The 19,698-nt window shown below is 37.1% G+C and overlaps 1 protein-coding gene across 1 annotated transcript in view; it reads left to right on the top strand.

Moving 5' to 3' along the window:
• The window catches only part of LOC140167498 (fucolectin-3-like), a 32,455-nt gene extending 16,459 nt beyond the window's left edge, over positions 1–15,996 (top strand). The window contains exons 3-8 of the mRNA XM_072190804.1: positions 4,133–4,240; positions 5,360–5,566; positions 10,075–10,182; positions 11,094–11,147; positions 14,176–14,229; positions 15,974–15,996. Of these exons, the coding sequence (XP_072046905.1) occupies positions 4,133–4,240; positions 5,360–5,566; positions 10,075–10,182; positions 11,094–11,147; positions 14,176–14,229; positions 15,974–15,996 (554 nt within the window). The remainder of the gene's footprint in view (positions 1–4,132; positions 4,241–5,359; positions 5,567–10,074; positions 10,183–11,093; positions 11,148–14,175; positions 14,230–15,973) is intronic.
• Positions 15,997–19,698: the final 3,702 nt, after the last annotated feature.

Below are 19,698 nucleotides of genomic sequence, written 5' to 3'. Positions count from 1 at the left end.
TCGTTTTCTATACAGTTACTGTGATATGTGCCAAGGAACAATGGGAAAGCGTGTATCGCTTTGAAGATCTATTCAAGTATAAACCGCCCGATCTAAATCAGTGAGTGAGAAGGACAGAGATGCTAGTTTAAAACGACAGTAAAATTCCGTATTCCATCATGTATAATTATTTTGTGAGTTTTTAGTGACGAGTTATTAGTAGAGTTAGAGCAGAGTGGGGGTATTTGGGGATAGGAGTGTGTTTGTCGATGGACTGTGGATTTGTTGATGTGGGTACTGCGGGGTATGTGAGGTACACGTGTGTGTGTTTTAGGGACTGGCATTTTTTCGGAAATATGTCGGTGAGCGGAGTCAATTTTTTATGACACCCCCTATATATCGCGGGCAAAAGTTTTTACGACCCCCATCTTGGGTCGAAAATTTTGTGACCCCTTCCACCTACAAAGACTCAAGACAAATTATTCATACATAACATACTGCCACTGTCTTGAATCTTCATTAATGTTTCATTCACTCAAACAGTTAACCTCAATCACTCCACGAAAGTAATGCCACAAGACAAAGGCAAAAATTAAGAAAATGTACATTATTCGGAAGGCATAATAGATGACGTTTTAACGTGATATTTGTACAATATTTCCCAACCTAATTTTTGGACATTGTATTATTCTTACACATGCCTCAGCAGCCAGATGACATTTTTAATACCTCATTATTTTGACTTAAAATGGACAGAAACCTTTCGTGATATAGTTATTACGTATATTATTTCATCATTTTTGGTAATTTATGGTCAATATTTGAAAGGAATTTTACATTATGACGTTAAATGTCAATATGCATAATTATCATGTGGAAATAAATGAAGGTGAAACTGCTTCTGCTATACGTCTTTGTTATTGTTTTATTGATGATGTTTTTAAGGAACATACACTCTGTATTTTACCAATATGGGCCTAAATCTTAACTTAAAAATAACAAGAAACCAAATGTAAGGCATCCACTTCGCACAGACCCTGTGCTATTTCACAAAGGGTACATCATACAGATGAAGGGCACCCTAAAACAAGCACCCCGCGCCCATACACACCCATCACCATTTATAGGCCCTACGCCACACTATATGTACATGCTACCACACACATAATACCGCCGTATTTTATTTTTAAAACGTAGTTTAAAAACTCTGCAAAGTAAATCACAACTCGCCAATACTATATTCCACAAAATTGGACATTAATGTATTCGGATCCGGGATTCGGATCACTGAGGTGTGTCCAAATGTATCAATTTCTTTGGGCCTGAACTCAGCAATTGTTATACCGTTACGGTTGGTTCATTCAGGGATAGACATGGAATAGTTTTAATGTGACAGAGAACAGGTGTGTAGTTCGATTCGAAAACCATTCATACCTATCACCTGTTTTTATCTTTACTATCATACGATTGGCCCGTGGTACCTTATACGACTGTCAAAATTGTATTTCAATGAATATGATGAGATTGACTGTTCCATGAGTGACATTGTATTGTATACCCTCTATTGCTTTAGACTTCACCAAGTCTTTTGACATGGTTAGAACAGTAACATTAATTTTCAGTGAAAATTCATGTAGACTGTATTATAATAGGCCTATGCCTAAATTACTAAAGTTATAATGGGTGTGCGACATTATCATTATCAAGATATCCTAGGCCTATTATTTTGTATTTAACATAGGCTCTACTTTACAGTTAACATAGTAGGCCTACTTTATGAAGTAGTGTCAATGAATCATCAAAACTGAAAATTCATGTAGGCCTATATACCAAAATCATTAAGTTCAAAATCTTTCAAACAAGATATAAAAGGTATAACTTACGAGGGCACTATTTTGGTGCCACAGCTGCATGCATGTAATCTAAGACCAATTGTAGGATATTGAGTTTGGATCTATGATTTGGTCAGTTTCCTAAAACTTGTGAGTACACTATTTTTGGTACTACATGTATGTAATCTAACAGTATGGAAAGTGGTGCCAGGTGCAATGCCAGCCATTTACATGTAAACACTAAAGAAACCACCATGAGGTAATATCAGCACATTTAGACCTATATTTATTGCAAGCTGGATTTGACCAGGGATATGAGACAACACAACGTGAGGGGGGGGGGCATATAAAGCAATTGTTGAATAGGCCTATATTGTGTGCTTTCCTGTGACTTATAGACCCAAAGCCTTGAGCCAAGGCTACTATAATTGCTTTAAGCAATGCGTAATGTAAAGCCAAAATATATATTATTCAAGGTCTGACCGTCTGTTAACGACATGACAACAGACACGCCCCCGGTACAAATAGTTGCAGCTTGTAAAAGATACTGTTTATGGCAAAAAACATTAAAAAATGATACTTTAAGGTATTGTTTTGTTATTTTTTGGTATGGTACATCATACATACACATGTGCTGAGGTCAAAAAGGTAACAATTTTGTTTTTGACCCCTGACTCACCTGCCATTCCAAAACACCCCTTAACATCTGGAATGTAATGCAAGTGATGTCGTTGCTGCTCTTCTAAATTCATTTTTAAAATGTCCGCCCCAGACCAAGGTGAATTCCATGGTAACTCGTGCTACACTTTTGGGCATCCTTTTACAGACTTTATGCTTCAGCTTTTAAACTCATTTGAGTGGAATCTTTACTTTTTGTATTTTAATACCCAACGTTCAAGGCTAGATCCTCACTGTTAGCTCAAGATATCAACTTCTGTATGTATGGGAGAGCTGTGAAAAACAGTAACTCGTGCTACGAGCAGAGGACTTGCTAACAAATCACGCACTTTTATTCTGATGGTGTCCTAAAGCAAAAACCACTATAAAGACTATTGATTATGATAAGTAACTACTATGTTAAAGTTCATCTTGATATACCTTAAAAAGATTTGTCCTTCATAGTTTCAGATTTGCTTGCAAAAAACATGGCGCTACGGTAACGAATTACGTAATAAATACATTAACAAGATTAAAAAAATGAAAAACGTCATAGAATATGTAAATTTCAATATTCCTTAAGCAATTTAAAACAAAAAACATGAAATAAAAAATTAATGAAGATGTGCAAAGGAGATCCAAAATGTACGTCTTTTTTCACTCAAGAAAGCAACAACTTTTGCCAAAAACAGGAAAATTCATAGTAAACATGCACCAACGTAACTGCATTTGTAGCACTTGTAGTTTTGAAGTTTTGAGCATTTTTCATGTTTTGGGTCATGTCCGTTTCCGGGGTCCGTTTTTGCCAGGGCGCGCAGCCGCTCTCACATTATGGCATTATAGCGGCATTACGTGGGGAATGTATGTACTTATTCTGGAATCACTGGATAGAGGAGATCCTTAGCTATACATTGGTACCAAATATAACAGAATACACACAAACAAATAGTAAGATCATGCAGAACATACAGTAAGCCAAAAAATTAAGGTACCAGTTACGTTCACCCCTTGTATATCCTAAACAACGGCAGATATGTCATAACTGGAACCACCAGCCAATAGCTGCATCTTTTAGCTCGAATTTAAGACGTCATTCGTTGAGATTGTTTAAGAAATAAAGACACGACGATCCAAAAACCCAAGGAAGATGCAAATTTAAAAGTTGCAGTTTGCCACATTGCATGCCCTATTGATTTTTACACAAAGCGTTCGCGAACAAGATAACCATGATAACTAGCGCCGTGCTTTCATTGATTAGCACGAAAAACTAGCATCGTGCTTTCATTGATTAGAACACAAAAGTGCAACTTTTTATTTCGTATCTTCATCAGGTTTTGGACTCCCGTTTCTTTAATTCTCAACCAATTTCAACAAATAAGGTCTTAAATCAGAGCTAAAGAGTACAGGCATCGGCTGCTTGTTTTAATTTTGACACATTTGTCTGTGTATAGGATATACGGGGGTGAACACAACTGGTACCTTAATTATTTTGCTTACTGTATATTGTATATCGCACAGGAAAGAAGCTGTGTGTCGTTAGATGATTTGGAATAATGGTATAAATGCTAGGAATCAAATGCAAACTCAACCTTTCTGAGTCAATGATCATGATGATTGTCTTTTTTGAGACTCTGCTCTTCTTGTTTTCGTTTTTGTTGGAATAGTGGACGGAAACAACAGTGCCTGGTGGGCGGTGGATATGCAACAACTTTATTGTGTTGGCAGAGTCGTCATTTATAACCGAAATGATTGCTACAGAACCGAATGTTACGGTACGTTTATACAATAACAGGGGCGTGACCGACCGTGTCATTAAAACACGAAACACGCAGAAGAAAAAAAAGAGAATAGTTTGCCATATATTAGTGTTTTGTTACCTAGGTAACAAGGCAATCAATTTCAAAGCCTATTGACCCCTATTGACCTTGACTTATTTTGTATTGTTTCCTATGTAACAAAGCATCCAAAAACAATGCTAAATATTCTTATTTTGATTTATTTTTAGAACAATTTGAGATCATTTTATTCAAAATCGGAACATTTTTCGGTATCTTACCCCTATTATGGAGCAACAATTTAACATTTCGCCTTTTCGTCTATAACTCAAGATATGTACGTCGGAGATAGCTGTAACTATACAGTAAGCAAAATAATTAAGGTAGCCGTTGTGTTCATCCCTGTATATCCTAAATAAAGACAAATGTGTCAAAATTAAAACAAGCAGCCGATGCCTGTACTCTTTGGCTCTGATTTAAGACCTTATTTGTTGAAATTGGTTGAGAATTAAAGAAATGGTGATCCAAAACCTAATGAAGATACGAAATAAAAAGTTGCACTTTTGTGTTCTAATCAATGAAAGCACGACGCTAGTTTTTCGTGCATGCTAATCAATGAAAGTACGGCGCTAGTTCTCTTGTTCGCGAAAGCTTTGTGTACAAATCAATAGGGCATGCAATGTGGCAAACTGCAACTTTTAAGTTGCACCTTCCTTGGGTTTTTGGATCGTCGTGTCATTATTTCTGGAACAATTTCAACGAATGAGGTCTTAAATTCGAGCTAAAAGATGCAGCTATTGGCTGTTGGTTCCAATTATGACATATCTGCCTTTGTTTAGGATATACAGAGGGTGAACGTAACTGGTACCTTAATTATTTGGTACTTTGTCTGAATCCTAAGAGGAATACATTGACATTGTTGTTAACCAGATTTAACCAATTCTGAAATTTGACACCTGCATCATGGGCCATTTTGGTTTTATGCAAATTAGGACCGTTTCCCCTACGGCATTATGATGCAATCAATTTCAAGTTGAGAGAAAAAAAAAGCTAGATTGTCTGGGTTTACAATGATGAGGTTCTAATGAGTTATTTTATGTTTTTTTTATTAACAAGGCGATAGACTTGATGGTGCCATTATTCGTGTTGGTAATGACAGTAACACACTCAATAATCCTGTGTTTGGAAGAGTTGGTGCTAATACTGTTGGAGATGTTATACAACTTACGTGTGGGCTTACGGGACGTTTTATAAGCGTTCATAATAATCAAGATATACACATCTGTGAATTGAAGGCATATGCTGGATATTGTAAAACTACAAGTAAATACAGGTTATACAGGGTGTCCCAAAAAAAGGCCCCTCATTGCGCCCTCTTTTTCTCCTATTTCTGATTAAATATATTTTTGTATGTAAAGAAACCTTTAATCGTTAGCTTTAATAAACCAAAACAATTATTTCAATCGGCTCACAACTTTTGAAGATATGCCCTTTTGAATAAAAGTACCCTTTTTTCACTCTGTCCACGGATAGCAAACATAGTGGTTGGGATGGCTCATGCTGTGGAGTGGCCTGCACGATCACAAGACCTCGCACCACTTGATTTTTTTCCTTTGTGGAAAAATCCAAGATCTTCGCAAACGTATTACTGAATGCATTCGCAAGTATCCGGCGCACAAGGATGGTACGCAACGCAATTGATGCAATGAGGACCAGGTCTGAAACCTGTATTCGCCAAGGAGGCAACCAGGTAGAGGGCAGAGCAGCACAGTAAACTCACTTCAGACAAACCAAACAGCCTTTTAGGGCTACCTTTTATCCTAAAAAGAGAAATGACTTATGTTGTAAATAAAAAGAAAGAAAGCAAGAAACAACAAAGTAAGAAAGTAAGAAACATAATAAAACAAAAAGGCATAAATAACCAAGAAAAAATAAAGTAATTGCAAGTAAAGCAAAAGAACTCCCACTCGGCATCCATTTTACCCACAAAGTAATGACACTATTAACAAAATCCATTGCCCATAAACCCACCGGTAAAGCCCATTCCATAAATAATGTTATTTTGTAAAGTTATCACTGAGGAATGTTTGATATTCATGCATGGTATGTGTATTCCTTTTCAATCTTTGAAGTAGCGAAACCTTCTCCGTGGACAGAGTGAAAAACGGGTACATTTCTTTAAAAGAGCATATCTTCAAAAGTTGTGAGCCGATTGATATAATTGTTTTGGTTTATTAACGCTTAGGACGCAAGGTTTCTTTACATACCAAAATAGATTTGATCAAGTTTTCAGAAATAGGAGAAAAAGAGGGCGCAATGAGGGGCCTCTTTTTTTGGGACACCCTGTATCAGCCAACTTACTATACAGCCTGTCTCAAAAAATTGTGCAAGTGAAAAGCGCCCTCTTTGGCAATTAGAAAATACCGTTGTGACATGATGCTTACATCAACGTCAAGGGCGTAGTCTTAGCTCTTAAATGCCGTTTGTTCTGTTCAATTTGCTTATTTTAATCTCGAGATATGTTTAGTTAACAACGAAAGACTAAAATCACATTTCTGCCACTTTTACTAGGGAAGATGGCTGTACATGTAAATGAATTATTGCATCAAATTTATCAAGAGTTCCTTCGTGAAACCAAAAGAATGCATCAATTACACAACAATACAAATTGTTTTTACTGTTTAATCATGATACAGGTATAATGATTCTCATTTTCTACATAAAACAGATTAAATGATAAATAAATATTTCATATTCTGCTGTAAGATTAAATACATGCGCATGTCAATGATTTTATCATGGTAAATACGGCTTTCTTTGTCACTCTTGACATATGTTAAAATAAAAACAAATATTGCACACTTAAATAGGTTAATGAACGCGTATTACTTGTTGGGAAAGAAATTAGACAAAAATACACGCGCGCTGATATTGATGCGTCTAATGCACGACTCCCGAAAGGGGGGGGGGTATAAACATTAGACGCATAAACATCAGCTATCATTGATTTACATTGTACGTGTACAACTCTCTTCCCTAGTAAAAGTGGCACAATTGTGATTTTACGATTTCGTTGTTAACTAAACATATCTCGAGATTAAAACAAGCAAATTGAACAGAATAAACGACATTTGAGAGCTAAGACTACGCCCTTGACGTTGATGTAAGCATCATGTCACAACGGTATTATCTAATTGCCCAAGAGGGCGCTTTTCACTTGCACAACTTTTTTTGAGACAGGCTGTATATCTATCGGGAAATGCCTTTCATGCATGGTCAAAGACGATTCCTTACTAGCCACAGACCGTCCGTTAGGAAGTAGATAGAACAGGAACCATTCGTTACAATGAACAAATGGCTGTTGGTGGTATATTATGTTTTCCCATGCATGTGACCCGTGATCCCCGACATTGCCCTTATGAACTCTGGGGGACAACAGTCACTCAGAAGACCCGTTACTCAGGAGGCCCACTATTCAGAATACCCGTCACCCAGAAGGTCCGCTATTCAGAATTCTCAATAGCGGGCTTGTTTTCATTTGAAATAACCCGCTAACCATAAGCCCCACTAATGAGAAAACCCGTTAATCAGAAGGGCCGGTACTCAAAAAATAGCGGGCCTTCTGATTAACGGGCCCTTTACAGAATCACACCCTCTATTCAGACAACCCGCTACTCAGAAAACCCAATTCTCAGGATTATGGTTATATAGGGCTAGGGTTAGGGTTAAAACAGATTAAAACAGCCCACTAGTCAGAATTCAGAATAGTGGGTCTTCTGGGGTAACGGATACAGCCCGCTAGCCAGAAAACCCGCGAGTCAGAAAAAAATTCCGAGTAGCGGGACTTTTACATAAAATACAACAAAAAGCCCACTATTTAGAAAGTCCGTTATTCAAAAGGCCCGCTACTCAGAAAATTCTGACTAGCGGGCCTTCTGAATAATAGGTTTTCTGACTAGCGGGTCTTCTGACTACCGGGTCTTCTGAGTAACGGGCTGCACCCACGAACTCTCACCCTCCTGGTTATATCGAAATGATTGGTACAGATCAGTTATGTTGTTTATTGAAAATCCTGCTTCTTCAAAATGCAAAATTGGACATGTATTCGCTGTGGAAGTGATGTAATGATCGGATTAACTACCATAGCAATAGGTTTAAACAATTTTTTGATTATATCGCGCTGCACTAGTACGTTCACGAAGTACCTCAGCATTGAACCATAGATTTCAATGAGCAGGGATAACCAACGCTCTGCAGGGTCTATTGTTCTATTGTTTCCGATTAGAGCGGTGACATATTGGAAAATGTTGCCAATCAATATTCATGAGAGTGTACATTCAACGTCCAGTTTGCGAAATTGGGTGAGTTGTGTTTGGTAGGTGTGAAATACATCTGACTGGGCGTTTTAATTACGTAACGAATAAAGGCATTGACATCATCGAATGGCTGCCCAGTGCTGTTATGTGTTTAGTTATTATATAGGCCTAATAATTATTATTAAATATATTCATCATTCCTTTCTTTTCCCTTCTCTGTACTTATTCTTTCCTAGGCCTACACTTTATCACTCCCTCGCTCTCATTGTCCCCTCTCACCCTCCCTCTCTCATTATCATCATTTTCCTTATATTTCTATTTATCTACTTGTCTTTATTATATCTTTTTATTTCTCCTTCCTCCAGCCCTCTCTCATTCTCCATATCCCCTCTTCCCCCCTCCTCCCCCCCCCAGACTTCTCACAGAGGTGAATCTGCCCTTCCCCAACCCCCTCCCCTCTTTGGGTACGCCACTATTTCTATACCAATCTCCTTCTTAAAATAAAATTAAATGGAAATTTCTTAAAAACAACCTTTATAGGCCTATACTTATACTTACATGTATACGTATAGCGATTACCATTATAGTGTAATATAGATATATGGACTGGACATGGCAGCCTTCATACATTCTAATGTGTAATCGATCAGCAAGAGCATTCAATTTATTTAAATGAAACGCCTAACGTCAGGTGGGTGGTAAAGATGATTGCATCGACAGCTAAAGCCGCCTTATAGACTCCAGACCCACACAAGCACACATTTGGGATACGTGAGTACAATGGTACCACTTTACACATGGCTGCCCTTACACGTGACTGTAGTGTGGTAACTTATTGATACTCGCCTGTTGTGTAGAGCGTTAATATGATGCCGGATCAGTGACCAATTTAATGGCGGAACCCCTTTATTCGAAACAATGGTACCACTTTTATGAATAGCCTGTCGCAACTTCTAATCGGCATCAAACGAACAAAAGATTATATAATCTATTGCGACTCTATTTCTATTTAAAAGCTCTTTGGGGATAACGACCTGGATCCTAATTCTATAGCTTATTCATATCATGCTGATCACTTGCACCTGTAAGATTAGTACCATTGAAAAGAGCGGTATTGTATTCAATCTATGATTGCAGACATGAACACGCGATGAGTGCAACTTGCTTGTAGTGAAGCGCAATATAATCAAAAATTGTTTGAAACCTATTGCTATGGTAGTTAATCCGATTATTACATCACTTCTACTCCGAATTATTTACCCGATCAGCTAAATGCTGTTCTTACACGGGGCCCTGCATAACATTTAAAACCATACGGATACAATGAGTAATAATTTATACAAAAACATATAAAGCATAAACATAAAGCACAAACCATTATAAAAGATCTTTATCATCATCGCATTCAAATTAGGTGAATGCATTGAGCTAGTTATGTCATTTATTATAAATACCAAAACCATCCATATTACATCTAATATTATTCTAATATTATTCTTCCCTGTGATACACAAGGAGAACACGATTTCATATGCGATGATGGCTTGACCTCCATTCCAAATTGCGTGCGATGCGACGCTGAAGCATATTGTACTGATAGAACAGATGAAATCGACTGTGCAGGTAAATAAAATAGGCACTTTATATAAACGCAATCCAAACGCAAACACAATCATGCCATAATGTTTAGTAGTCTAACATCAATGAGACATTTGTATCACCATTTGAAAATTCCGAAAGGATATTGCTACAAATGTCGCAAACATTTTTAAGAGAAATCTTTACATGTTTGAATATGACGTTTTCAAAAGGGACTTCCATTTTTGCAACATACATTATACAAATATTTCCATACATTGAGACATTTGTCTCAAGTAATGTCACAACCCTTTCACGTTTTCAATTGACTTTTTCAAACGTTGATACATTTGTCTCGATCAGGGCCGGATTTATCTTTTTGGTGCCCTGGGCCAGGCCAAAATTTGGAAGCCCCAAACGCACCGTGAGAAAGGCATGTGCACTCAAGTGGCCAAGTTTTTAGATTTAACGAGTACATTTGCGCGCGAAGCGTGCGAAAAATGTCAATTTTAGCCCGAATTGAAGCTGATTTTGCCACATAACAGGCCAGGGCGCGCAAAGCGCGCAAAATTTTGCAATTTGTGTAGGCTATTTTGGCCCAAAACATGGTGTTTTTCTGCTAAAATGGAAGATGCACACTGCACAGGGCAATTTTTTGGGCCCCAAAATTTGAAGGCCCTGGGCCCGGGCCCATCTGGCCCTATGGTAAATCCGGCCCTGGTCTCGATCCGTGGATAGTAGGCTATAACAGCTATTTTGCGAAACCACCGGACCCCCTACTTCAATGCAACTTTTTAGCAACTTTGAGACATCTGTATCAATCACGGACCTGCACTTGCAAGTAAGTCTAACCTTAAAATGAGGCAAATGTCTCAATGAATTTTAAAACACATTTTCTTATTTTTACCTAAATAGTTGTGCACCTTTTAATTTAAATGCAATGATTATTTCAACAGGGAGTACTGCAAATGAAGCAACAGCAATTGGTCCTACGACCACCGAGGCTGCAGGTATGATTGCTGGATTCATTCATATGAATTATACTGCGCGGCAAAATACAATTTTATGTATTCTGTTATTTTGCATAATTAAAGCTTATATCAGATTTAATGACAAATGATGAGAACAAACTTTCTGTTGCTGTATCTTAAAGGCTCCTTTAGTGATGCCAGTGAAAATGTAAAAAAAAAAAAGAAAACGAGGAAAACATCGGTATTACCAAAGTTGAAGCCTCATTCAAATGCATGTACATGTAGCTAATTTCTTTACTGTTGACGTAAAATATCCTGTTTTTGTTTAATACGTGGATTTAGCACCTTTGTTCCATAACCATAACCCTATTAGGAGACTTAGGCTGGGATACGATTGAAAATTCACATAAGATTAGTAAAGTTAAGTACTTTGATCGTCTAATTAATATGGACTCTCATAGATGGCCTAAACTTCTTTTCAATGCAATTTTTACAATTCACAATTCTAACAAGCACTTAAGATGGAATTGGATCGATTGCTTTGAAGAGACTTTAAATGACAGTGGTTTTGCCCAAATCTTTCGGTCTGTGTATATTCCTCACCCATCGTGGATTAGATTGTTTCAAGATGCAAATCAATATTATTACAATAGAAGTTGGTACAATACAGCTTGTAATAAATCCTCATTGTGTGATTACATACGTTTTAAGAATAAGCCCAACCTGGAGAATTATCTTCAACATAAATTGGATTTGTATGGTGTGCCAGCTTAAAGTTTAAGGATACGATACATGACTTACCGACAAGTGACTCATTTCGGAATGCGATCATGAATTTTGAAGAAAAAAAAATTTCCACAGGCTTCGTTGGGAGTCGAACCAGCGATTCTAAACTTCCTTCGATTACGCGTCTAGCGCTTTACCGCTCGGCCACCGTGGCAGTTGAGCGATGGAGTGTAATGATAAAAGATAAATCTCATAATGCCATCTTTAGCCTTTTGTTTACTAAAAAAGACGCGTTTTGTAAAGATAGATTAGCCGTTTTATGCATAAATAGCACGAACGTTTGGGAAAGGTTTCAAACAAATAATAAAGACACTGATGTGATGATGAAATTGCGTAAGTCGGGAATTATCTGCGTCGCAATGTTTTGTTTTGGTTTTAGGAATTTGACCTTAAAATTTACGACTTCATGACATTATCATTCGAAAACAACAAAAGATATTTCAACACTATATGTCCTCATTCTTTCTCTAGAATGTTTTGTACATGTATGTGAAATAGCTTCAACAATGGTTTGCTGCATAATGGTAAAAATAGCCTTGACTCAAAAAAGGGCGAGAGGTACCATATTTACGGATTCAGGCTAAATTTAAAATTGATATAAAACGTTCGTTTTTTGATCGATTACAAAAATTAATTTTTGTCGTATAAAGAAATTGTATCTGGCGTGAATTACGTTACATTTTTTTTATTCCTAGGGCTCTTTGACTCCTTCAAATAATTTTTTTAATGATAGGGTGAATCCCCTGGCCCTCTATAATTACGCACAAAAGATCGACCCCCCTTAAGGCAAGATCAAATACACTGCCTCTAAACGGTAGAGTTGCCTCTTGGCATAATAGTAAAACTTCTGGTTTATGTGATTTGTGTCATAGTATATATTTTCTTGCCGAGTGTACAATGATATTCGTTATAATGAGTTCAAAAGATTGGACGAAAGTTTAGAAAGGAATTAGAGTCATGCGGTAGCATGACCAGCAAGTTTAAAAAAAACGACTGAAAAAGAAGAACAAACAGATGCACCGCGGGACTATATTTACACGAAACAAAACGCTATTGTTCTATGATATTTTTCGCTGGGTACAAAATATATCTAAAACCATGCTAAATCTTATTTACTGTCCAAAGTGTAATATTTTAATAACTCATTAATTCAAAAAGATACACCAATCTTAGAGTCAATCCGATTGTTTGATAATAAACAAACATTTCACGCGGTATTCCATAGCCAAAATTAGTGGCAAATCATAGCTAATCATATACTGATATCCAGAATCTTTCGTCACTGCTACAGCCATACATGGCTGTCACTGGCGCACTACTTTTTGAGATTCACTTTCAAATATACCATAGCATTTTCCTAGATACCCTACATACAAATTCTGGATCCCATTCGCCAAAAAAATCAAGTTTTTCACAATTCTGTTATTCTTTCCGGACCACAGCATACATTCATATTAATAAATACTCCACTTTCACACGTCATGATATCGGGACGTCCCCGTGGCGAAGCGGTTAAGGCCATGGACTTCTAATCCATTTATGAATTTTTGCTCAAGTTCGAAACTTCCCACCACTTTTTTTTTTAACGTTTTATTAATCATTTTATTGTCATAGATCAAGAATAACACCATTTCGAACATCCATTGCTATTGTGATATTATATTTTTTCATCAAACAAACATGTTTGATTTTTAGGCCTAGGCCTAGGGCCTACTTTCACCATCCAAATGCTTTCACCATGCCTGACTATCATGACATCTTCGTGCACTCAAGTGGCCAAGTTTTTAGATTTAACGAGTACATTTGCGCGCGAAGCGTGCGAAAAATGTCAATTTTAGCCCGAATTGAAGCTGATTTTGTCACATAACAGGCCAGGGCGCGCAAAGCGTGCAAAATTTTGCAATTTGTGTAGGCTATTTTGGCCCAAAACATGGTGTTTTCCGGCTAAAATGGAAGATGCACACTGCACAGGGCAATTTTTGGGCCCCAAAATTTGAAGGCCCTGGGCCCGGGCCCATCTGGCCCTATGGTAAATCCGGCCCTGGTCTCGATCCGTGGATAGTAGGCTATAACAGCTATTTTGCGAAACCACCGGACCCCCTACTTCAATGCAACTTTTTTAGCAACTTTGAGACATCTGTATCAATCACGGACCTGCACGTGCAAGTAAGTCTAACCTTAAAATGAGGCAAATGTCTCAATGAATTTTAAAACACATTTTCTTATTTTTAACTAAGTAGTTGTGCACCTTTTAATTTAAATGCAATGATTATTTCAACAGGGAGTACTACAATTAATGAAGCAACAATTGGTCCTACGACCACCGAGGCTGCAGGTATGATTGCTGGATTTATTCATATGAATTATACTGCGCGACAAAATACAATTTTATGTATTCTGTTATTTTGCATAATTAAAGCTTATATCAGATTTAATGGCAGTGGTTTTGACCAAATCTTTCGGTCTGTGTATATTCCTCACCGATCGTGGATTAGATTGTTTCAAGATGCAAATCAATATTATTACAATAGAAGTTGGTACAATACAGCTTGAAATATATCCTCATTGTGTGATTACATACGTTTTAAGAATAAGCCCAACCTGGAGAATTATCTTCAACATAAATTGGATTTTTATGGTGCCAGGTTAAAGTTTAAGGATACGATACATGATTTACCGACAAGTGACTCATTTCGGAATGCGATCATGAATTTTGAAGAAAAAAAAAGTTTCTACAGGCTTCGTTGGGACTCGAACCAGCGATTCTAAACTTCCTTCGATTACGCGTCTAGCGCTTTACCGCTCGGCCACCGTGGCAGTTGAGCGATGGAGTGTAATGATAAAAGATAAATCTCATAATGCCATCTTTAGCCTTTTGTTTACTAAAAAAGACGCGTTTTGTAAAGATAGATTAGCCGTTTTATGCATAAATAGCACGAACGTTTGGGAAAGGTTTCAAACAAATAATAAAGACACTGATGTGATGATGAAATTGCGTAAGTCGGGAATTATCTGCGTCGCAATGTTTTGTTTTGGTTTTAGGAATTTGACCTTAAAATTTACGGCTTCATGACATTATCATTCGAAATCAACAAAAGATATTTCAACACTATATGACCTCATTCTTTCTCTAGAATGTTTTGTACATGTATGTGAAATAGCTTCAACAATGGTTCGCTGCATAATGGTAAAAATAGCCTTGACTCAAAAAAGGGCGAGAGGTACCATATTTACGGATTCAGGCTAAATTTAAAATTGATATAAAACGTTCGTTTTTTGATCGATTACAAAATTAATTTTGTCGTATAAAGAAATTGTATCTGGCGTGAATTACGCTACATTTTTTATTCCTAGGGCTCTTTGACTCCTTCAAATAATTTTTTTAATGATAGAGTGAATCCCCTGGCCCTCTATAATTACGCACAAAAGATCGACCCCCCTAAAGATCAAATACACTGCCTCTAAACGGTAGAGTTGCCTCTTGGCATAATAGTAAAACTTCTGGTTTATGTGATTTGTGTCATAGTAATATATATAGAAGATATAAGGCACTTTATATTTTCTTGCCGAGTGTACAATGATATTCGTTCTAATGAGTTCAAAAGATTGGAGGAAAGTTTAGAAAGGAATAGTCTATTATATGTATGGGAATTATTTATTACAAGCAACATTGACTGCATCCAATTTTTACCAACTTTTCCTAGTGACTTAGTTCACACTGCTAATGTTTGTTTTGATGTCACATGTAAATCTTTACTGAAAAGAACATGGAAGGCACGTAATGATTTCCTTAAGTAATTAATTCCACACCACACTGACTACAATCTTGTCTATTGTATAATGTATATATCAAGTTGATGTAGTTTTAAGTGGCTGGCACTCAGCTTCCACCAGGAGCCAATTGGCTTTTGATGCTGGCTTTATTTGCTTCATTCTTTTTTTTCCTCACTTCATTTGACCCACGGGCGGACGATGAATGCAAGCCAACTTAGTGTTCTTTTTAGTATTTTTACTTTAGTATTTTAAGTATTCTTTTTAGTATTTCTGTTTGTATTGTTAACTTTTGTAAATACTTTCAGTATCATCTTTTAATTCTTGTTAACTTTTGTTTATATGGATGCATCACCAAGACGGTGGGTGTCGCTGTTATAAAAGCGTTTTCCAAATAAATAAATAAATAAATAAATAAATAAATAAATAAATAAATAAATAAATAAATAAATAAAGGTATAGGACATTTTTTGTTTTTGCTATAGCCCCCGAATGAAATGTATTTAATTATGTTTGTACTCACTCAGGTAGCATTGTGTGTGAGTTTTACATCCGAAAGTGCTAGTCTTTTCGATGGGCATTTTAGTGTCTAAAATGGACCCAAATGAGGGTTTTTCAATATTGCCGTCCATTTCTAATCGTCACCCCCATAGACTTTACATGTAAAATAAAAAGGCTCATAAAAAATTAATAGCACTTAGTTCGGATGTAATATTCACACAAAATGCTTTTTGAGTGATTACAAAGATAATTAAATACTTTTCATTCGGGGGCTATGTGGAATTTTTTTTAATGTATTCCTTGTACAATGACATTTCACAATAAAATGTCCATTGGAAACAAAGGTGTTAGGCTTAACCACTATAGCAGGCTATATTAGCATATCTATGCTACTAACAAAGGTGTTAGGCTTAACCACTATAGCAGGCTATATTAGCATATCTATGCTACTAACAAAGGTGTTAGGCTTAACCACTATAGCAGGCTATATTAGCATATCTATGCTACTAACAAAGGTGTTAGGCTTAACCACTATAGCAGGCTATATTAGCATATCTATGCTACTAACAAAGGTGTTAGGCTTAACCACTATAGCAGGCTATATTAGCATATCTATGCTACTAACAAAGGTGTTAGGCTTAACCACTATAGCAGGCTATATTAGCATATCTATGCTACTAACAAAGGTGTTAGGCTTAACCACTATAGCAGGCTATATTAGCATATCTATGCTACTAACAAAGGTGTTAGGCTTAACCACTATAGCAGGCTATATTAGCATATCTATGCTACTAACAAAGGTGTTAGGCTTAACCACTATAGCAGGCTATATTAGCATATCTATGCTACTAACAAAGGTGTTAGGCTTAACCACTATAGCAGGCTATATTAGCATATCTATGCTTCTAACAAAGGTGTTAGGCTTAACCACTATAGCAGGCTATATTAGCATATCTATGCTATGCTACTAACAAAGGTGTTAGGCTTAACCACTATAGCAGGCTATATTAGCATATCTATGCTACTAACAAAGGTGTTAGGCTTAACCACTATAGCAGGCTATATTAGCATATCTATGCTACTAACAAAGGTGTTAGGCTTAACCACTATAGCAGGCTATATTAGCATATCTATGCTACTAACAAAGGTGCCAAAAAATGCATTTTTACAATTTTCCGAATAAGCGAATCACCGCGTGAATAGGCTTTAAATTGACAAGAATACTATAATACGCTGAGACGAAATACCTCGTCCCAGATAATACAAGTATTACTTGATAACATCAGTGTAAAAGTAATTTACCCAAACCAAACATTCCCGTAACGCAATTAGTTGGCCGCAATAAAAGACAATGTGGTGTCTATAATATCCAGGCAAGAATTGTCTTCAAAAAAGACAACAGGGGTATTATTAAAGATGTTGATGTAAGCAAGAATTACTCGTATTTTCAGTGCAACATGCATTATTTTCGAAAGTTGACTTTGGTGAAACGCACATTTTGACCAAGGGATCCTCCCTAGGGCGACAAGACAACATGCAGTCCCTTGCGACGGCCCTGACTGAATATCCTTCACCACTAGTGGTAACAAAAACAATTCCCGGCCTTATATGATATTATATCTGGAATTGTTGCCTTCAAAATATGGGTGACATTTTGAGGAACACGTTACGACGAATCGGCTCTTTTGCCGGTATACCGTGACTGACAGAAAATTGAAGGTAATATGTTCTATTCCACTTGTTCTCTAATTACCAGATGTGTCTGCTCTTACATCAACAATACTTATCGGAGCAACTACTGCAGGAGTTGGGATACTTGTAATCATATTAGTGATTGGCGTTGTGATATATTGCAAGAGGTAAGATATTGAAATTTGTCACTTATTGCAAGAAGTGCGGCACGGTGGCGCAGCGGTAAAGGTTCTACTCGCAGCACGATGTCATGGGTTCAAATCCCAGTATTGTTCACTTGGATATGACCATTCCATAGAGGGCAGTTTTGTTGAAGTTGTTATGTAACTATTACTTGTTTCACTTATTTGTGCGGTGGTTGATGTGTGGTGTAATAAGAATCCTATGTCACTCAATTTTATCGTTAAACTTTGCACTGAAGCCTTGTTCATAGACTTCTTTTACAGAAAGCGATCCGCGAATTTGCATTGGCTGTGTGATATAGTTGCCTTTATGGGTATCCCTGCCGCGTTTATACAGCTGTGTAAATAATGTGACTTGCTCAGCTGATAGAATACTCTCTGCAAAATTAGATAGAATACTCTCTGTTTCCTGAGCAATAATTATACACCCTTTGTCGTCCGGCTGTATCGCATTACGAATTATATATAGATACTTTCTGTTTTATTATCATCTTTGTCCAGGCGAAATAACCCAGAAGTTCTAGAACCATACGCCACATATAGGCCTATAACAGACGACTCATCGCAGCATCCATCCATCGACATATCTGGTCCAGAACATCCAGGACCTCCTCCTGTACCATACTACACACATGTTCCTTCTCCGGACAACTCATCGCAGCATCCTCCCATCGACACATCTGGCCCAGAACTTCCAGAACATCTTCCTGTATCATACTCCACATATGTTCCGGACAACTCATCGCAGCATCCACCCATCGACACATCTGGCCCAGAACTTCCAGGGCATCTTCCTGTATCATACTCCACATATGTTCCGGACAACTCATCGCAGCATCCACCCATCGACACATCTGGTCCAGAACTTCCAGGACATCTTCCTGTATCAGACTCCACATATGTTCCGCACAACTCATTGCAGCATTCACCTATCGACACATCTGGTCCAGAACATCCAGAATATATTCCTGTATCATACTCCACATATGTTCCGGACAACCAGTGGCGTAACTAAGATTTTTAGGGGATGTGGGATGGGCCCATATCCATCAAAAAAGGAGGGTAGATGCGGGAAGTAGAACGCCCCTCCCCCATGGACAAACAAGTCCACTTTTCAGAGTAAAAGTGCCAAACAAGGTCCTACCGGTAATTAAAAAGAAAGGAGCACTTTTTGTGCTAAAGTGATAAACGGTTATCAAGTAATATTTTTTGAAAAAAGGTAATAAATTCGATTTTGTTGCCATTTGGTGAAACTCACTCTGGCAATACAGTAGCCCGACATGGGTAATGGCAAACTGAATCATCCAACTGATAATACTTATTATTATCTCAAAGAATTTGTTCACATCACGAGAAAAATTTTCACTTTTATTACTAATTGGCCTTAATAGAAATAAATTTCGGCCATAAAGTGGTTGTTATAATAGCATGTTAAATATGCGAATGAATTAGAATTTTGCCTTCATTTCGAGTGGCAAAATATAGAAAAACACGAACATTACATAATATTTTTAACTGAAAGTGAATACGCCTTTCTACCTTTGACAGAAACTGGTCTAATAATTATTCCAAAACAAGTTTGACACCGCAAGTTTGAAACAGCTCGGTAAATGACTAAATCAGCACATTTTGTGGTGGTATCGACAATTTTCGACAAG

This window comes from Amphiura filiformis, chromosome 13 (assembly GCF_039555335.1).
Source record: "Amphiura filiformis chromosome 13, Afil_fr2py, whole genome shotgun sequence".
Classification (NCBI taxonomy): Eukaryota; Metazoa; Echinodermata; class Ophiuroidea; order Amphilepidida; family Amphiuridae; genus Amphiura; species Amphiura filiformis.
This window is presented reverse-complemented; position numbering and strand designations above follow the sequence as displayed.